Source organism: Lepisosteus platostomus, chromosome 15 (assembly GCF_059453375.1).
Source record: "Lepisosteus platostomus isolate fLepPlt1 chromosome 15, fLepPlt1.hap1, whole genome shotgun sequence".
NCBI lineage: Eukaryota > Metazoa > Chordata > Actinopteri > Semionotiformes > Lepisosteidae > Lepisosteus > Lepisosteus platostomus.
In genome coordinates, this window is record NC_142625.1 from 21,168,798 (window position 1) to 21,189,243 (window position 20,446).

Sequence of the window (20,446 nt, forward strand, 5' to 3'; positions counted from 1 at the left end):
GGCGGACACATAGCTATTACTCCCTCTAGTGACAGGTTTTGAAATGACTGGTCGACATCGTCACCACAAATCCAATTTATTTCTTATTGTTGAAAAAGTAAAGCACCCTTCTCTTATTGTAGCAGCGCAACTACAATGGCTTCACAACAACTGAATATACGAGCAAGCTTTATTCCGTAGAAAAATGTTTCCTAAAACAGAACTACAAACCACCCGTTGCAATCTGGATTTAGATAAATCAAATTGTATTTGGAGGGTTTGCGATTAATCTTTGCTTTATGAACTTCTTTATCTTGAAAAATGTTAATGTTTTTAAAGATCAACGTATAATCGGTTCATATTGTCCAAATTTTATTTTGTTATTCATTTTGTTGCACTAAGCAAAATTACTTTTACGTCCTAGTAAACACTACGCACGTTGGAGTTACAGCGCCGTGGTTATCAGACCTAATATACATCTTTTTGCTGAAATAAAATGGATACCAAATGTGCTTTTCCCATGAGTAAGGACAAAATTACTCGATATCAGAATAGAAATTAATCTTCTAATATTTATAACTGTTGTTCCAAATTGTTAAACAACATCATGAATAAAACATGAAATTATACTAAAAACGTCTTTTAACGTTAACTTTCCTTCAACCTCAGTTCATGGATCATTTATTTCACAACGGCGTCACTTTGAAGACGGTCCCTGAAACAGGTGAGGTGAAAGTTGAGCTCGGTCATAACTTCCTGATCTGCTCAGACTAAACATGGAAACAAAATGAAACAATAACTGGGGAGAACATCAGGAACTCAGTAAGTTCGGTAATAGTGTTCTTGCGTTTTGGGTGTCTTATGTTTCAGTGAAGATGCTTATCTAAATCAGTTAACAGTTCAATTATGAATTTATAAAACAAAACAGAATGGCAGATATAGATCATATTAAAAGTTGGGGTCGGAGTTCGAGCTTTTGAAGACTTGCAAATGAGGATTGTTCTGCAATATTGAGCGTCTGAAGTTTCGAAGTTGCAAGTTTCTTCCTTTTCAGCACTGCAGAAACAAACAGAAACATCAGCAGGGACTAGGGATGGTGGTATCATGCTGCATGCAGTAAAAATGCACTGTACGTTGTTTTCCTATTTCTACTGGTCGAATGTGGATTTCTTTTTGCTTTATAATTTCTGTTAAGAATTCACAGCTTTGATTCATTGGGTAATGCACAAACCCTGAAAAGAAAGGTTTAGGAATCTCCCCTGATCCTTTAATGCATACTTACTGTAGCTCTTTTTGAAAAGTCTCTTTAGGTTAAGAAATGAATTTTATGTATGCAATGAAAGCTGCTTAGTAAGCAGATCTGTCTGACAGGTTCTGCCACTCAGTGGTGGCGAGAGTGAAATATTTAGAAAATAATTCAGTTGATGTGCACTTGACAACAAATACTTTCTTCTCAAAACCAGCTGGACTGGAAAGAATCTTGCATTGACAGCGCCCCCTTGATGTTCTGTTTCAAATGAGAGAACATTTAGTTCAGTAAATCAGTAGAGGCCAACTTTTAATTTGCCAAATGACTGATCTCAAAACATGTCTATCATGTTCATTCTAACGTATCCTGCCACAGTTCTGCCTTACCACAGTTATACAGTTCATAGAAAATGTGTGAGCACAGGCATGTGATGAACGGTCAATGTTTTTAACAGGACGACAGACATCTGCAAAGACGCCATCTTGGTTGGCGATAATGGATTCCAGATCAGAGGAAGAGAAGTACTTCATTGTCATGAAGGCGAAGCCCAAGCCAGGGAGCTTTTCCAAGGGCAGCATAGGCCGCATAGAGAGTGAGTCCCAGGACGAGGTGCAAGGCCCTGTCTTCGACACCAAGGGCACTCAGAAGCTGAAGAAGGAGAACGTGAGGCTGCTGTCTGCACTGGAGGCTCAGCTGCTGCTCCGGGTCTCTGCCCCCGGGAAGAGGCTGCAGCTGCTGCAGAGGGCGGAGCTGTTCCGGGCCATCTGCGGGCTGGCGGAGGGCGACGTGGTGGTGGTTCAGCAGAAGAAGGAGCAGCGGACAGGGGTGGTGAAGGCCGTGGTGGAGCTTGTGAAGCACGAGGCCAGCGGGGAGCTCAGGATGCGAGTGTTTGAGGTGAAACTTATGGTGGGTGTTGGTGACGATCGATTGGGTGGATTGCAGCAGAGCACTTCTGTAATAATAACAGACTTTATTTTATGTCGCGCTTCTCAAAGGGTGTTACAGCAAGAAAAAAAGGTACCTCAGATATGTCTGTATACAAACTTTTTTTTATCTTACATTTGGTTTTAGGACCCAGAGAAAAAACAACCTTGCAAGAAGGAAGTCTCTCCTATTTTGTGCGGCGCAGGAGATATTGTCGATGTCGTAATTGATTCTCCACGAAATGCACTTCTCTGCTTGAAGAACCAACTGGAAGGTGGTTTTCTATATTGCGTCGCTTCAGCCAATAGAAATCTTTTGTGTAGCTTTGTCAGCTGTCCTGATTTTGTGCTATGTAGATTTAGTATGAGGTAATGTTCCAGTAAAGCTTGATTTGTAATTAATGTAAAATACAGATGGGCTCATTATCTTATACAGTACTATATTTCTTTAATACTCCTTCATAATCTTGTGACCCAAGTGTTTGTGGAGTGGCTTTGCTAGCCAAGCTCTTAATTAACTGTTTACCTTTATAAGTAACTTGAAATATTCAACACATTAGCAGTTGAAATCAAGGGGGGCATTCTAACTAAGCCAATTCTCAGTCTAGTGAGGTTTTGTGTTAAGTAACCGAGAGCTCTGCTGGACCAGCAGACACTTGTGTTGGGTTAGTGTAAAAACTGAAAAGACGCTCACAGATAGAGATGGTTAATCAAGGAAGATTGAGGGCCAGCCTGTTCGGAAGCAGAAGACTCACGTGATGATGTGTTGGACAGTTTCAGGGCTGTCCTGCGAATTGCGCAGACTATCGAAGACGTGCTGCTGTTTCTGTCCCCTGTAGCCTCTAACGTGAAGGATTACTCGGGGTCTGACTCGGGTTTGAAGTTGCAAGTCAGGGGAGTGCAGGCAGGTAGGAGCCCCCCGATCACCTCGGACCCTGGCCCAGCACTGACACCGCACCCCTCGCTGGAGGTGGGCTCCATGGTGGAGATTCCGGCCGGAAACGGGGCCATGGTGTATGGAGTAGTACGATGGATCGGGACCCCTGAAGGCAAGAACCATCCCTGGGCAGGGGTCGAACTGGTGAGTGCCACAGCGGAACCACTCCAGGCTGGGCCTCTGCACTGGGCATTAAATGAGCTGTTTTGGGCTTCAGTGCTACTGTGATCTGTTCATAAACCCTCATGGGCTACCCAGACTCATATAATGTAACAGTGATGGGTTTTTACATTTTCATTATTATATGCACTTCATCCACCTTATTTAAAAAAACAAAAATATTTCCTGTTTTGTCCACATAAATCAGTCTGATGTTTAGATAAGATCTTTTCGCATACCCCAGGTTGCTCTCCATGAGACACAAAGACACACGGGACAGGGAGAGAAGCTTGGGGTCAGAGCGCAGGGTCAGCCATTGTACAGCGCCCCTGGAGCAGTTGGGGTTAAGGGCCTTGCTCAGGGGCCCAATGGAGTAGGATTCCTCTGCCGGCCGCGGGATTTGAACTGGCAACCTTCCAGCCACAGGCGCAGATCCTTAGCCACAGAGCCACCGTTTGGACATATCTCTGTATTTTCTGTTATTCTGTCTTCTGTGAGTTGTAAATGTGTTTCTGTACTGAAAAGATGTGATCTACATCGCCACAGGATTATGAAATGAAAGGCTGTTCAGACGGCAGATTTGGGGCTCAGCGGTACTTCACCTGCAATGGAAACAAAGCCATGTTTGTCATCCTGAAGAACTGCTTTCCAGACAGCAGGTTTCTACCCCTACCTCCCTACAAGGAAACTCTGCCACGCTATGAACCACATCTAGGTGATGCCATCCATCCACTTTCTAACCATTTATCCACTGCAGGGTTGCGGGGCAGCTGGAGCTGGAGTCCAGCAAGCAATGAGCACAAGACAAGATACACCCTGGGCCAGTTTTCCCAGTAGCTAATTAATTAGCTTAGGTTAAGTCTTTGAACTTCAGTACCTGGAGGGAACCCAGGCAAACATTGAAAGAATATGCAAACTCCACACAGATAGCATCCCAGGAACTGAACCCAGGTTCCCAGCACTGTGCAGCGGCAATGCTAACAAAATCTCAAAGAGCAGATGGCTTGTTGTCATTCCTCGTTTACTTGGGGACCTAGGCAGGTTTGTGTCGTTATACTTGATAGATATGCGTTAGTCTGTCTGATTTAGAAAATACTTTTAAATCACCATTTTAAAAGCTAAAATTTCACTGTTAAAAAAAAACAATAAAAATACCTCCACCTTTTTTTCCATCTTTGTCTTCGTTTTCTCCTTCGTCATCTTCCTGTCTCCCTTTTGCTTTTCGGTTTCCTTCTTCCTCTCCTGGTGACCAAATTGCCACTTAGGTGGCAGCTGCTGAACCTTTCTGTCTGAGGTGCTGATGCAGAGGTGTTCTCTGTGTGTGCCCAGCAGGTGGTAAAGAGGCTGATGAAGACATTCCCCCTTTACGCGAATCAGAAGTGCTGTCACTGCTGGAAGGCAGGATGAGAGGCATTCAGGGACACTTTAACTCCTGCTACCTTGATGCGTCTCTTTTCAGGTCAGTTACTTTCACAAGGATTCTCATGTGGGGATTGGATTAATCTCGTCACATGCTTTACAGACCCTTATTTATGTTTTATACTGCAACATATGGTGATCAGTGTTGAAAATACTTTTTTAATTGGACATCTTTTTCTACTTTGACTGCAAATCAAATTAAATGATTGTTCTAGAGGCATGAAAAACATGCACGTGTATTCAGTTAGCCCAATCTACTCTAAAATGGACTCCAGATGATTTTTTGTAATATGTCCGAGGTTGCAATCTGGTGCTGGTTTGTGCAGGCACTGGTCACTGTGCAACAGTGTGGTAAAACAACACGCACTTGAAGCTTAGGGCTCACGATAATGGGCATTTCACCAAAAACATGGGGGAATTTTAGGAAAATCAGTTTAACTAATGGAGGTCTCTTGCTACCTGTGCCTTTTCAGTGTGTTCACTTCATCCATGGCTCTGGATAGTGTGTTGCACTGTCCTGCTGGCACTGAGGGACACATCCAGAACATACTGAGGAAGGATATCGTCAACCAGCTGAGGAGGTAAACTCAACCTGATAATAGTGACAGCAGATTTAATACACAGTTAACAAACTCCTAGTGCAATATCTGTCCTTGGTTTCATGACTCTTGTAAGAAGGTTATGAATCATACTGTAGATGCGAATGATGATGAGTATAATTCCTTTGGTTTTTTTCTTTTTCTATAAATCTCTACAAAATATCACAAGTGGTCTGCAGTCAACAAGATGACCTTTCTCTGGCTTTTTAGAAACAAAAGGGCTTGTTCGAGAAGTTTACTTTTATTTACTGAGCACAATGGGAAAAAATCACATCTGGACGCAACAGCTTTCATCTGTGTACGCATTATTGCATTTGAAAGATTGGGACTGACTGTGGTCATTAGAGAACAAAGGCAGCAGTGTGGAAGGGTGGTTAGGGTTCTGCATCTATAACTGCAGGGCTGTGGGTTCAAATCCCAGATGAGACACTGCCCTTGAGGGAGGCACTTCATCTGAATTGTTCCAGTAAAATATGCAGTTGTACAAATAGCTGCAAACATCATCTAGGTGGATGCTGCACATTGGTGGTGGTGGAGGGGAGTCCCAGTTGCCTGTAAAGCACTTTGAGTGGAGTGTCCAGAAAAGCACTATATAGGTGTAAGCAATTATTATTATAAATGTATGTCAGTTTGGATAAAAGCATTTATTTTGTTTTGATGTTCCACTGATCATTTCCATTTAATTTGAAATTCCATAATTCAATTTGGATTCAAAGTAAATTCCAGTTAGATATGGATGCATATTCTTCACATAGATTTGTTGTTTACATTAGTACACATTTTTAAAAACGTGATTTCTGCTGTTTGATTAAATGCAAGAATAAACACAGCATAATAAATCAAAGTGGTTTGGGTGAAACTGACACAATTCCAATCCCAGACAGGGCTTTGTTCCTGCTGAGAATGTGATGAACTTCAGAAAGCTGCTAGGATGCAGTTCATTCCTCTGTGAAGAAAAAGGTAATACCACAGTCTTCTTGTCTCATTACACCCGTTTCTGTTTTATTATTTCTCAATTCTGTGCAAACACTCATTTTTCATAATTCTGCAAGTCTCTGCACTCAGCGCAGGATGAAACCTTGGGCTGTGCTCATTGTTGTCATCACTTCCCCTCAGACCCAGAGGAGTTCATCAGTACTCTTCTGCATCAGGTCCTGTCTGTAGACCCACTGCTGAAGATCAGGTATGAAACAAAACTACATTTTACAATAGATTCCTCTGCAAAATATCATAGAATATTCACTACTTTTATTTCTCTGATAGCTAGCAAGGTGCAGGTTACAGTATATGTTATTGTACAGTAGTCTATGTGCTTCCTCATTTTCTTCTTCCATGTCTCAAGTGTATGTGTCAACTTTAAAATGGATTTTCTCCCTAAAATCTAAGAGGGCTCTTATTTTTTGTAGGCTAAAACTAGGTTCTTGTGTTTTAAATATATTTTTATGATCTTTATAATTCAGATCAGTCTTTAAAAGGATACTATGTCAATGCCATTTAATTACTGTTGTTAGAAAATCATTTGCATAAATATAGAACAGACAAAATCATGACACTGGGACATAATACATTGATGTGCTTGAAACACACCGTGTTTTTCAGGTCGAATGGTAAGACCCAGGATTCCTATACCTTCCAGATCATCCTGGAAAAGGAACAGGTGGCGAGCACACCCACTGTGCAGCAGCTGCTCGAGACCTCCTTTTTGGCCTGCGATCTCAAGTTCCAAGAGGTAAGCTCTGTGGGTGCCATCCGTTCAAGTTGATCAACCTGCATGAAACATTCTGACAACATCTAGCATCTCGGAAGCAAAGCGGAAGATCCAGAACCTCTGAACAGAAAACAGTTGAAAACAGTTAGGCCATTAGAAAAACATGTTTCACACTTAAAACACAGTAGGCTCCATCTAAAAGAACATGTTTCAGGTATCAGAAAGTGTTCGTTAAAGTGGATATATCATAGACTAAAAAATGTAAACAGTGCTTGGGTTATGTATTTCTGTGGGCTTTTACAGTGTCTATGTTCAAAGCTACTACTGCAGTGCTGCTTTACTGCTTTAGCCTACAATGTAATTAGTACAGCAGGCATGCAGTTGAAATGGCCTTGCTGGAGCTAGAATCAACTAATTAACTCTGAAAGTTCAAATACGTAATTCATTCATTAATTCATTCGTTCACTCTAGATCCCGTCCTGCTTGATTATCCAGATGCCAAGGTTTGGAAAAAAGTACAAAATGTTTCCTCAAATCATTCCATCAACAGAGCTGGATATTACAGATCTTATACATAACAGTAAGTGTGCTCATCTGCTCTATAGCCTATAACATAGGCTTATACAGTATTTTCAATGACACTATAATACGTCTCTACAGCTTATCTTATAAATCATAGACACAAAAGTATACTCTAAAAACACCTGGCTGATGATGTTTCTTATTTTAAACAACCTTAGGAGTGAGTCTCAGGCCTCCAAACCGATCTGGTGGTGATTGTCGAACTGTAAGATGATTGAGGAGGGCACAAAAGCTTTAAGAACATTTAGTCCATCTGGCCCGTTTGGTAGTTACGAGCCAATTGAAAGAAGCCAGGGTGACTTGAGTTTCACACTCCAGCAACCCATCAGACAAAATGATTAAATAAAGGACTGTATGTCTTTTTTTGCATTATGGTCAAGTAGATTTTTAATGAAAAGGTCGGGTCTAGTCCACAGAGGGAGATAAATAGTCTAGAAGGCAGAAGGCAAATAGTTCCACTGAAGAGTCCCTCTTGTCCTGCCTCCTCCCAGACCCGCGAGAGTGCTTTCTCTGTGGGAAGCTGGCGGAGCTGGAGTGCTACGATTGTCTGAGGGACCCCAAGCTCATGCCTGGGAGGATCAAGCAGTTTTGCAACCTCTGCGAGAAACAGGTGAGCTGTGGCCGTCGGTCATGTGTTTGGGCTCATTTGTTCTTCAGATACTGTTATACTCGGTTCCTATTTCTGATCAGCTTTTTGTTTGTCAATGGGATTGCTCCGTTCCTGGCCCCATTCGCTGAATTCAGTGCCTGTCCCTGTCCAAGAGCTTTCTGAAACGCCTGTCTTACCTAGTCCTGTCTTCATTTCCTGCTGCCTGGTGTGTCTGCACATCGCCTCCCAGTCGTGGCAGCACATCCTATTGTTACGCCAAGGGCCCAGTGGTGGGCGGTTGGGAGCACAGTGGGCTAGGATGTGGGCAGTGCTGAAATGCGCTGGGAGTCTCGTCTCCGTGTCAGGTCCACGCTCACCGGCTGCGACAGGACCACAGGCCCCGGGGGATCTGCTACCCGGCTTGCCTCAGGGAGGGTGACCCAGTGCCGAGGCTGAAGCTGGAGCTCTTTGCTGTGCTGTGCATCGAGACCAGCCACTACGTGTCCTTCGTAAAGTACGGGAGCGGCAGGGACTCCTGGCTCTTCTTCGACAGCATGGCCGACCGCTGTGGTGAGACTTCTCCTCCGGCCTTTCTGTTCTTAGTTATTGCAAGCTGGTAAAGGAACAGGTCTGAACTACAGTGTTGCCTTTGGTCTGGAAGATTTATGGACTCCGGTGGCCTAGTGAGCTGGATAGAATAATAGGGGTGTTAAACTATGTTGACATATGTTTGGACTGAACATATGGCTTACCTAGTCATTTCAATAATAATAATAATAATTGCTTACACTTATATAGCGCTTTACTGGACACTCCACTCAAAGCGCTTTACAGGTAATGGGGACTCCCCTCCACCACCACCAATGTGCAGCCCCACCTGGATGATGCGACGGCAGCCATAGTGCGCCAGAACGCTCACCACACATCAGCTCTCAGTGGAGAGGAGAGCAGAGTAATGTAGCCAATTCATAGAGGAGGATTATTAGGAGGCCATGATTGGTAAAGGCCAATGGGGAAATTTGACCAGGATGCCAGGGTTACACCCCTACTCTTTTTGAGAAACGCCCTGGGATTTTTAATGACCACAGAGAGTCAGGACCTCGGTTTTACGTCTCATCCGAGGGACGGCGCCTGTTTACAGTATAGTGTCCCCGTCACTATCATGGGGCATTAGGACTCACATGGACCGCAGGGTGAGCGCCCCCTGCTGGCCCCACTAACACCTCTTCCAGCAGCAACCTTAGTTTTTCCCAGGAGGTCTCCCATCCAGGTACTGACCAGGCTCACACCTGCTGAGCTTCAGTGGGTTGCCAGTTGTGAGTTGCAGGGTGATATGGCTGCTGGTAAGAACTGTTTCTGTTCTGTTAGATGTTTGATTGAATTACTTACCTTTAAGTAAAATAGATATTTGTATATAATGTCAGTATGAACTATGGTTGTCCGATATAAATCACTAGACAGTAAAATTTGCTACATATACAAATTGAAAAAAGGACAACACAAACCAGCAGACACTAATTCCCAGTGTGGAGAAGAGGAAGAACACAAGTCTGTATGGACACAGTTTTGAAACTTCATCCTCTGTCATGTGTGTTGATGGGTAATGTAGTCTGGGGTTCAGGTATTCTATATTTCATTGTTCCTTGGTGCAAACGTTGCATAATACAGATATTGGAACTTACAGAACAATTTTAGAAGCTGACATTGACACGTTTTCTCTCTGTATGTTTGAAATCCCTTTGCAGGAGGTGAAAATGGCTACAACATCCCAGAGATCAGGGCATGTCCACAAGTGGGTGACTTTCTCTCGCAGCCTGAGGAAAACTGGGCTAAACTCGACCTATGTTACCTTGATGAGTTTGTAAAGAGGCTGCTGTGCGACTCATACATGTGCTTCTATCAGTGCCCAGCCCTCTCACTGTACAGATAGCCGAACATGCATAGAGATCTGATAGATCTGTACAGCCCTCTCACTGTACAGATACAGTAGCTGAACATGCATAGAGATCTGTTAGATCTGTACAGCCCTCTCACTGTACAGATAGCTGAACATGCATAGAGATCTGATAGATCTGTACAGCCCTCTCACTGTACAGATAGCTGAACATGCATAGAGATCTGATAGATCTGTACAGCCCTCTCACTGTACTGGTAGCTAAACATGCATAGAGATCTGATAGAGCTGTACAGCCCTCTCACTGTACCAGTAGCTTAACATGCATAGAGATCTGAGAGACCTGTACAGCCCTCTCACTGTACAGATATCTGATAAATCAAATCATTCTGTCCAGCACATTATCCCTGCTGAAACTATGAAGAAAAGAAATGGAAAACAAGATTAAATCAAAGGTTTGAGTTCTCTTTCAGACATTAATTAATAACTCTTGGCAAACAAATGTCCACCATTAGATACCAGGTTTGTCAATTTCAGCTGGTAGTTGTGTTTATTTGTGTGATTATGGTGTTAGACTTCAGGAAGAATTTTATTTGACACTTAGCACTGAACAGCATTAGTTATCCAACACTACTATCACTTAGCTTCACATATCTCACACTTTTCCTCTGTCTCATCTGTAATTTGAACAGTCTGTTTGTGCCTCCATTGACATTTAGCTCTATTACATTAAATCCAGATTTTTTTCTTTTTAAATAAATGAAATTTCTTGAAGTTTTTCCCTGGGATAAAAATAAGTTGTACATTTATACCCAAATGGTATATGATAACATGGATCCATTTGTATAAAAAATAGAAGACAGACTTTCAATAGGAACAAAATTGCATAACAAAGCTTAGAGACGAGAGGCAGTTATTCAGTCTACCTGTCTTGTTTGTTTTTAAGTAGCTGTTTGATATGAGGGCCTTATCCAGCCACTTGAAACACATCAATGGAACAGCTTCTGTCAGCTGTCTTATTCCAGACCCCCACAACTCTTTGTGTAAAAGTCGCCTCTTGTTCTCAGTTTTAAATGCACTTTCATGTAGTAACATGCTAAGCTTGCTAAAAGTCCAGGCACTATTTTAGTTTCACGGTTGTGTTTGGATCTCATAAAGAGTTTTCAGCTGAAACAGTATTTAATATAAGGCTTGAGAAATCAGAAATTCAAGGTGTAATAGGTGACCATAAGCTAATTACATTGCAACAATGTGAAGTGCAATGCTGTCTCTGTTTGATGAGATATACTCTTAGGAACCTAAGTCATTTAGTTCTTCAAATGTTGCATTAAAGAGTTAAAGAGTTTCCATAATGCAATCTAATTATTTTTTTAAGAATTAGAGCTATTCATTTAAGTAAAATACCTTGTTCTGAAATCAATTATTATAACAGAATTAAATATTTTTGTATTCTGTATAAAATGTATATTGAGGTACATGAAGGAATGATTCTAAAGATGCCAAATACTGTGATAATCTTGGAAGAATGGATAATAAAACAGAATTATAAGTGTTTCTCCTTTGTTGTATTTGATTTTCTACATGTACTGTATACATTTATTTGCAGAAATGTTATATTAAACAAACATTGCTATTCTCACAAACATAGTTCATATTAAACAAACATTATATTCTCACGTAGTTCACCCAAACAGACTGCAAATATATTAAATGTTTTTTAGCGTTCTGAAGTGATTTAAAACTGATGTAATCAATAAAAAAAAACATTTACACGACAATGTCTTAGAAGGAAAGTGTGATTTTGATATTTGTAGTTTAGAAAGTTGACAGTATAACATTGCCAACGATTTTTTATAAAAGTGATCAAACTTAATTCGACGATTTCCTGTTTGATTAAAACACACAGGGCTGCCCGTGGTAATAAAATTCGTGATATTTTTGTACACATAAAAATAATCAGGGAAATCAAACATCCACTTGGCTTTGACTAGATAAATCAAAGATTAGTTTTCTTTAATGCTAACGTAGTATTGGGCAATTAATTGCAAGTCAAGGAGATGATCGCTCCGGGTTCTGCTCGTGGGTGAATTACGTGCGCATTCTTTCAGAGTGTTTGGGATCATCTGTTCTCCGAGCATTTTAGAGGAATGCAGAAAATTAAGTGGTTTCTGACATTTCTAGCCAAATATCTGAAGCATTAATTTCAAATAATATTAGCTATTCCAAAGTACCTATCCTTCTATTATGGTCTCTGGTAGAAAATGGAAACGAAAAAGGTGCACAGCAAGTCAGGAACCGTTCCAAAAGCTGGAACTTTGGACGCCTCAAATTTTAAAGGATGGCCAATGGCAAACAATTTTTGTTATGCTTTGTCAAAGTTTTGTCAATGCCAAAGTCTGACTCGATTTTCCTCCCGTATTACTACAGGTGAGTACCAAACGTGATGCGCTAATTGGCCAAAACTAAATACGGTGCCGCGCAACGCTGGGGTCCTAATTACACTGAGACAATTAGGAAAGGCTGAGTCGCTGGTTCTAGTTACAAATGCCCTTTGTGCTAACTTTGGTTGGTTGGGTAAGTGATTTGTTTTGTGGGGACCTGCTGTTAAACTAAACACCGGTAATAAAGGAAAATACTCTTAGAGAACAACAAAAAAGTTACTCGAAACACAAGCGAAGGCCAGGAGAAGCATGGGGGATTCTAAGTGCCTCTCCGATAGCTACCACATCTCTCTGAGCGAGATTCTGGAGCTGCAGGGCCAGCCCGTGAGCGAGGAGCAGGCGTGGGCCCTCTGCTACCAGCTGTGCAGCCTGATGGTGCAGAGCCAGCGCCTGCAGGGCTGCGGGGACCTCTCTAGGTGGAAGGCACCCTGGATCACCGGCATGGAGAGCGTACTGTTGAAGAACGATGGGACGGTGGTCCTAAAAACAAAAGAACGAATAAGTATGATTTTTTGTAATTGTTTGGCATGTGTTAAAACAAGATTGTGTTGTGCTCACCAAATAACGTTGGTTCCCATTTAAAAAAAAAGCGGGGTCTAAGGTTATAACCTTCTACGATTATCTCCAAGTCTAATCGTTTAGAAATTGTCTTCACACATCCGCGAATTCTTTTTTTTTTAAGTTTTCCCCGCAAATGCAAGGCAAATATCTTCTGATTAACCGTAAGAAGCAGCGAGGGGTCTTTAATGTACTGGCTTTAATGTTTTATTCCGTTTCAGAAGGATCTTTTGAGCTGCAGACCGAAGATGATGTAAGTTCAGAGACTTTAATAGTATCTGTGACACTGCTTTCATACGGTGTACACATGATGGGTATGAGTATGAGTATGAGTTTTTTTTTTGGGGGGTGAACAAAGCGGAGGCAACCCTGGCCAGAAGTACCAGAACTTGGTAGGTTTTAGATTCACCTAAGATGCACCATGGAAGATATTCAGTGAAGAATGCTGGACACGAATATTACAGTAAAGGGCCAGGGTTGTCTTAACCTGATTGCTGGGCATGCAATTTTGAATCCATAACTAAGGAAAGTAGGCTCTAAATTTGATGGGCTACTGACTCACTCCACCAACCTGGTCAAACCTGTGCAACTGGTATGAGCCAACATGCCTCTCTTGATGTATTGCTCTGCAGTAGTTTTATCAGAAGTAAAAATTCTGTGAAGGATGGCGAGCGTAGGTTTTGGGACGGTGGTATTAGTTTTCTCCCGAGAGTGAGGCAGTCCTCCTACAGTAATACCCATACTCTAAGTCCACCACTCTTTCCAAACACACTTGAGACCTCCAAAACTGCTGTTCTGCACTTGTCCTCTATAGATGGTGGATTTTCTGGGAAGAATGATCTACTCCTGCCTGGACTGGGGTTTAGGCAGTAATGTGGAGAGAGACCTGAGTGAGACCCTGGAGATCCTCATCTGCCAAATGACTAAACTGGACACCAGCCACAATAGACCAGGGGAGCCTTTCCAGCCAGTCTGCACGTTCTCTGAAGTTATTCAGGTGGTGTTCTTCCAACTCCTATTTGTAACGTTCATTCCCATCTCGGCAGAGTTGGATCCAGGAAGGTATACACCTGTGCTTGAGCACTGTAGGAAATATGCTGCAGCAGGAGCAGTGGGTTTTAACTGTGGCTACCTCTGCATGCTACTGTAGAAATCCTGTGGTGGTTTTTATGTAATTTACTTCCAGAACATGTACCTCTGTGGTTGTCCAGTGATGCTGCTTGTATGGGAAACCAGTGTTTGGACTTTTTCTAACTGTGATTTCCCTCCACAGTATTCATCATATGTAAATTAGTATAATTATATGTGCATATTGGTGTTTGTGGACATTTATAATATACAGTACATTCCTTGTACAGATTTAAATTGGTCATGCTGTCCCTCTACTTACCCTAATTTTAGAAATGTCTGTGCTGAAGGTGTTTTCTTCCTCTTGTAGCAGCAGGAGCTGGAGAAAACAAAGGATTTCAAGTAATATAATTAGGACGTTCCTAGAGCAGGGGAAATGAAGAAATCCGTAAACAATGTAGGGTGGTGGATGTGGTTGAGAAGATGCGAGAGGCGAGGTTACGGTGGTATGGACATATCATGAGGAGGGATGTTGAGGAAGTAACAAAGAGGGTAATGGAATTTGAGGTGGAAGGTAACAGAGGAAGAGGCAGGCCTAGAAAGAGATGGATAGATTGTGTGAGAAAAGATATGGAGGTATGTGAAGTGAGTGAGGAAGATGTGCTCGACAGAGACAAGTGGAGAAGAGCAACCAAAGCAGCTGACCCCAGGACAGTCTGGGACTAAGGCTGTGAAGAAGAAGAAGAAGTTCCTAGAGCAGGGGAAGCTAGCCTTTGTTCATCCATTCCATTCCAAGCCTTTCGCTCAATGAATTCCTAGTTGGTGACATTCAGCAGTGGGGCAGTTTGCATGGAAGTACTGGCTGCAGGCAGGAAATGGAAATGACAGTGCAGTCTACACTGAAATATACAGCATGGTTAGAGGTGACTGGTCTCCTGCATGTGTTGCAGGTCTGTGAGGCCCGCCTGTACAGCCCAGCTATGGCTGCACACCATTACAGAGCCATCTGCTCCATACTGTTTGCAGAGACTGTAGACATTTGCCGGTATCTTCAAAAAATACAGAATGCAAAGGAGGTGAGACTGCTAGGTTATCCATCATTTTGGTACTTAAAGCTTTTACCTTCATCTCCGGGGGCTAGATTTTCAGGGCTTCAGTTAAATTCACCCATTCAGTACTGAAATATTGAGTTTTCCTAGGAGGTTCTCACTTTGGTCCTTGACGAAGATTAAGTGCAACACTTATACAAAATACTAGCCTTCAGATGCCGTTGATTAATTCCCGGGTGTATGACTCTATGTGCATTAGTATTGTTCACATGGCTCAAATCTAGCGTGTCCATCCTATTAGAGCAATAGGCTAGTGTGCTTATGTCTCAGGCTCCACTGTCTTTTTAGAAACTGAATAATAGCAGGAGGATACTTTCACTGTTGAATACGTAGCTTTCACCATTGCTTTGAATCTCACCAGACTCTGCAGAAATTGGTGAATAAATCGGATGGCAGCATTGTAACCCCTGTTACGACAGACTGGGTAAGAAAGAGGAAGGTTCCCTAACATATAATGGATTAGACTGGGAATTTCAATCCAGTTTTGGGAAGCAATGGTGGGTGTTGGTGTGACTTGCAGGTTTTCACCTGGAAACATGTGATTGAAGAGCTGAGGACAGGTGTGAGGCTGAAGTCCAGGTCGGAGTGTCGCAACGTCACCGCGCCGGCTCAGGCCCCACTCTCCCCTTATGAGCAGCTGCTGCGTGATATTCAGTCCAAGAGGTACACTCTCCGCAAAGTCAAGGTGAGCTTGCACCGTGTGTCCACACACAGGACCACGCCATTAAGAGAGGTTTTCTCAGCCATTTCTAGTGTCCAGCAAGTTGAAGAGACCCACCCTGGCCCGTAAAAGACCACAGTGAAGAGACTGAAGTATTTAACAATGAAGGGGCTTTCTAGTTTTTAGCTGCTCTTTGGGTAATCGTTGTCATAGCTGGCTAAGGAGAGACAGAGAGAGCCCATATTTAAAGAGACAATTTCTGTCCTCCACATTTTAATCTGTGCTCTGAATAAGAATCTGCAGATTCTTGGGAGCCCAAAAGAAGAACTCTTTTCTTGTGAAAACAAACTTCATTTACAAAGTATGTGTTGCACATTGGAACTCTATACAACATGAGAAAATTCCGATATGACTATATGTATATATGAATTTTCCACTCCTTTTCCTCCTTCAGACGGTGGGTAATCTGCCAAAAAGGGATCCCCATGAAGCTCTTCTGGACTTTGTTCGTTCCAACCCCAGACTGAGGCCTGTGAGTTGATGGACAGGAAGCTTCCGGAGATATCTTGTAAATGTATTTCCCCAAAGCAACACAATACAATCTTTCCCTAATTATTTCCTTCAGGCATCGGACCGTAAATTAAAGAAGCGTCCTAAGGAAGCAGCCAGTCTCCATGAGCTGCTGATGGAAGAAATCCGATCTGCTGCCAAACTGCAACCATTGTCCTCCCACAGGAGGAGGGCAGCTTGTCAAGGCATCGTGCTTCCACTGCCTATCTGTTAAAGACTCCTTATTGCAGAGAGGGATTGAGGCTTGGTAGACATTCCTCTAATATGGTCTTTCCCTCGTGCTGAAAACTCCACAGAGCCTTGCAGTGTAGTTAGTACCCATTGGAGGATTAGTGCACCCCTGATTGATGCCTCTGCAAGCCTGCAGTTGCCCCAAATTTTACAAGGGCCACCACTGAGCAGAAAACCGAGAGAACTCTGGCTGACTGATGCCCAACTTACCCTAGTTGCACTGTGCCAGTTGTGCAACACTGGTAAGGAAGTTCCAGTCACAGTCAGTTAATGCCTGCTCTGGCTCAAGACTGTCATCACTGGATAGCAGATTAAGCTCTGTGGGGCTGACAAGTGCCAATACTTATTTTATTTGCTTCCACTGCTAACTAGTTAGTCCATCATCTGGTTTAGTTAATTGCGAAGACATTATCTACAGGTACTGTATAAACTACTCATGACATTCACTGCACTGCAGCAGAAAATACATTACGCACTAATCAAACTGTAAAAATCACTTCCCATAAATGAATCGTAAAACAAAAGCAGTTTTCCCATCACACTGGTAAACAGCTGCTCAACCTTATGTCCCTTGTCTGCTTATTCTTTTAGTTATGTGCAGATTGACCACAGAAATGTGTTTAATTCACAAAAACTGTTTTTGGTGTGTATTTTGCATATGAAGATTGTGTGTTTGGGTAAATATTATACCATTACTCTTAATGTTTTCTTCTGTTGTATCTTTTTTTTTCTAGAGAACAATACGTCTCCACCGAATTGTGTTATCTCAGTGTCTGTTTATGAGGATTCTTTCTCTGATGACTCCTTCTGCCTGTTGAAGCCTATTCCCACTCCAGATCTCAAGGAGTCAGGGTCTGAGGTATGGAACCTGTACATCTTCCCTGCATAATATCGCCCAGCAAGCTTTCTAGTAAAGGGGAACTAATTATAAGTATGAAGGTGATGAGCGCTTGCTGTTTCAGTTGAAGAGATTTGAAAGGGTAAAATCTTTTTAAAGCAAATTCTAGAAAGTATAAAAGTACAGTTTGGTAATGGAGTCTTGTTCCAAACAGAAATTGTCCACATTGCCCTCTAGAATTGATCTCCTAGTGTTCCATCTCTTTTTCACCCCATTTTCAACTCCACTACCCAATATAATTTCCTTTGTCCTCATTCCCCCTCATCCCCCAGACACACCTGAAGAAGGCTTACAGCTCTAACATTTTCTTTTGCCTCTGCTTGGCAACTCTTGATTCACCTCTACACATTCCTGTACTGCTCGCCACTGTAGCCCTGTAAAGAGTATTGACGTCTTCAACCAGTGTTGTTTTATGTAGGTCATGCAGAAGTCTCGTCAGCAGGAGAAGGAGAGGAGCTGTCTGGTGGTTTAACTCCTGACTTGACCTAGTCTTTTGTCTGACAGGAAGACAGCAGGTATTTGGAGAACAGTGATGAGAAGCTGTGTGAGAACGCAAGCAACAAACCAGGTAACAGCTAGATGTAGTGTGGAACATTTGTGGACTATAATTGTGTTCCCCCAACCCATCCCCAACAAAAGTTTGGATCTGGTCAAGGGTAAACTCGGCTTGCTTGCAAGCATAGATGTCTGTTCATCTTTCTTTTGGCAAGTGTATGCATAGGGTCTCAACTAAGCAATTCCCAGGTGATTACATTTTCCCATAGATCGAGATCTGAAGTTCTTCCCTTTGCTGTCGTCATCACCGATAGATCTGCTGAGCAACCCATCTGGACACAGGAAAAGGTCCAAGTCATTTGACAGCTTCGAACTCGAGAAAAAGGTAGGGTTTCCATTTACTTTTTTGCGGTCAATTAAAACAAACCTGGGAACCATGATTAATAAAGAAGGACTAGAAATTCCTGGGAGGTTCAGCAGGATCGTTCGTAGTTACAGTAGGTGTAGATTAAAGAGTGTGTGCCAAAAGGTGGTAGTGCACAGGAAAGGAAAAGGAGATTTCAATATCTGGCATGACAGGTCGAACATACAGAAACTTGTTTCCTTTGCAGTTTGTGTTTCAGATATTTGATTTCCGTCTGTCTCTGCCATCATGACCCCATATCTGTTTCATGCTGCAGGTCTGTTTGCCTCTTACAATTGCAGACGTGATCAGGGTGCGTCAGGCAGAGATGGGGAGGTTGCAGAACCTCTCCTACAACAGCTACACTAACTTGAGGGTGAGTTATTTAATGAAAGTGGTATATACTCTCATTCTAGAATTTTTTTGCTTCTTTTAAAGTTTTCTCTTATTTGGATTAATGCCATTAACCTGGTGTCCTTTTCAGGTCTGTGCGTGTTGCCAGAAGAGGAGCCTATATTTTACCTGGCATAATTCTTGCTACTTTTGCAACAGGTAAGCTGTTATAATGTGAACACTACCAGTCTCACGTTAGGGTAATACAAACTCTGGAATTGTACTCCAGATGTCTGCATGGGGTTTTCTGCAAACTAGGGGCCCTCCAGTAGGTATTGGGATACTCTAAAACTACCATAGAATTGTACACGTTTTAGTTTCTTGAAGAGATCCATATAACATTTAAAAGCCCTTTCTGGCAAAATGTATTGAGAAGGTAGATTAGTGGGTCTGTATTCCCTGTGCGTGCTGTGTAGTATATACTGATGCCAAACGGTTTTATTTTTCCAGGGTTGTGTGCCCAGAGTGTTGTATTGAGGTAAGGTTTTTTTGTAATGCAACCTAACCCCCCCACCCCCTTCCCTAGCTTAAACACTCACACTTCTGGGGATAATAAGCTGTTAATGGCCAACTGCTTTGCAAAAGACTTTCCGAACCTCAGGGATTCTGTTATTCCACTCTGTTCACCCTGAAGCGCAACGTGAGAATAAGGGCTTTATGATGCTGTTGTCTGTTTTCAGATGCTGTTGCCCAACAAGTGGTGCATGAATCTCCCAGTGAGCTTCTTCAAGAAGATCGTTGTGACTAAGGAAGCACTGCTGATGGGCCAGGACATTGAAAACACATTTTGGCAGGAGCGGTGGTCTTGGGATAGCACCAGGTAATAAAGATGGCCACTCTAACAATTCCAGTAGTTCTACTTTTGCTATATTTTGATAGCTTTCAACTGCCACTCTTTTTATTCTGATTTTAAGACCTGCCAAGAGGAATTTAAGCTCTTTTTTTCTTTTTCTTTTTTTCTAAAGAGTTCCTCTGGTCCTGGAATCAAGGGTGATTAAAACAGCCCCACAGCACAGACTGGCAATGAAGGACTGGTACAGTAAAGACATCTGTGTGAGGTGCAAGAACTTCCTCGTTGAAGCCTGTGATGCTGTGCTCAGTCTACGTGCTCCTCCAGTGCCAAGAGAAATCTGATTCTTCTCGGAGATGCAGTTTAAGCTTGTCCCCCCTCTCCCCACCCAAAGCTTTTTTTGCTAAGGCTTGTCTCTTACACCACCTTCAGCACTTTCTAATTGAACTCCACCAGCTTCACACACTAAGTAGAACTGTTCCGTTTCCTCTTTGATATGTGCAACACACTCCTCACTAGTCACATGACACTTTTTTTAAAAGCACAAATTTTTCCATGCTCTGATTTTTTTTCCCATGTTGTTTTGTTCATAACATCCCATCCCGCAAGCTTTAGTGTTTTATAAGGCTTTTTAAATGTTTTTAATATGATTGTGTCTGAAATAAATGTGATTTTTCTGCTCTTTTGCCATTTTATCTATGACACTGATTAATTGCTGTTAATGTATTTACTCTTTTATTCACTGAGTGGTGCCTTCTTATCCATGTACATGTCAGTCCTTGCTGGGCATT

General features: G+C 42.3%; 2 protein-coding genes across 7 annotated transcripts; both read left to right on the forward strand.

Annotated features, from left to right (window-relative positions):
- The first annotated feature begins 689 nt into the window (after positions 1–689).
- Positions 690–11,592, forward strand: cyld2 (cylindromatosis (turban tumor syndrome) 2). Of its 4 annotated transcripts, none has more exons than XM_088607514.1 (14): positions 690–801; positions 1,683–2,134; positions 2,300–2,426; positions 2,991–3,232; positions 3,794–3,962; positions 4,577–4,706; positions 5,140–5,247; positions 6,146–6,225; positions 6,382–6,448; positions 6,865–6,994; positions 7,445–7,553; positions 8,047–8,165; positions 8,510–8,714; positions 9,890–11,592. In XM_088607514.1, exons 2-14 carry the CDS (start codon positions 1,724–1,726, stop codon positions 10,072–10,074), a joined length of 2,082 nt encoding a protein of 693 aa, XP_088463640.1. In that variant the 5' UTR covers positions 690–801; positions 1,683–1,723; the 3' UTR covers positions 10,075–11,592. The 4 variants fall into 4 exon arrangements, with proteins under 4 accessions (XP_088463640.1, XP_088463642.1, XP_088463643.1 ...); XM_088607516.1 differs by having other exon boundaries at positions 4,580–4,706; XM_088607517.1 differs by having other exon boundaries at positions 1,683–2,122.
- Positions 11,593–11,719: 127 nt separating this feature from the next.
- LOC148648218 (protein spire homolog 1) lies at positions 11,720–20,337 on the forward strand. Of its 3 annotated transcripts, none has more exons than XM_088607521.1 (16): positions 11,720–12,981; positions 13,259–13,290; positions 13,852–14,034; positions 15,056–15,181; positions 15,576–15,638; positions 15,735–15,899; positions 16,330–16,407; positions 16,501–16,630; positions 17,411–17,535; positions 18,079–18,142; positions 18,339–18,454; positions 18,750–18,848; positions 18,957–19,024; positions 19,316–19,343; positions 19,546–19,685; positions 19,831–20,337. In XM_088607521.1, the coding sequence occupies exons 1-16, from the start codon at positions 12,729–12,731 to the stop codon at positions 19,997–19,999; spliced, it is 1,839 nt and encodes a 612-aa protein (XP_088463647.1). In that variant the 5' UTR covers positions 11,720–12,728; the 3' UTR covers positions 20,000–20,337. The 3 variants fall into 3 exon arrangements, 2 of the variants coding, with proteins under 2 accessions (XP_088463647.1, XP_088463648.1); XM_088607522.1 differs by having other exon boundaries at positions 18,384–18,454; XR_015926637.1 differs by lacking the exon at positions 19,316–19,343 and having other exon boundaries at positions 19,831–19,966.
- The last annotated feature ends 109 nt before the right edge of the window (positions 20,338–20,446 follow it).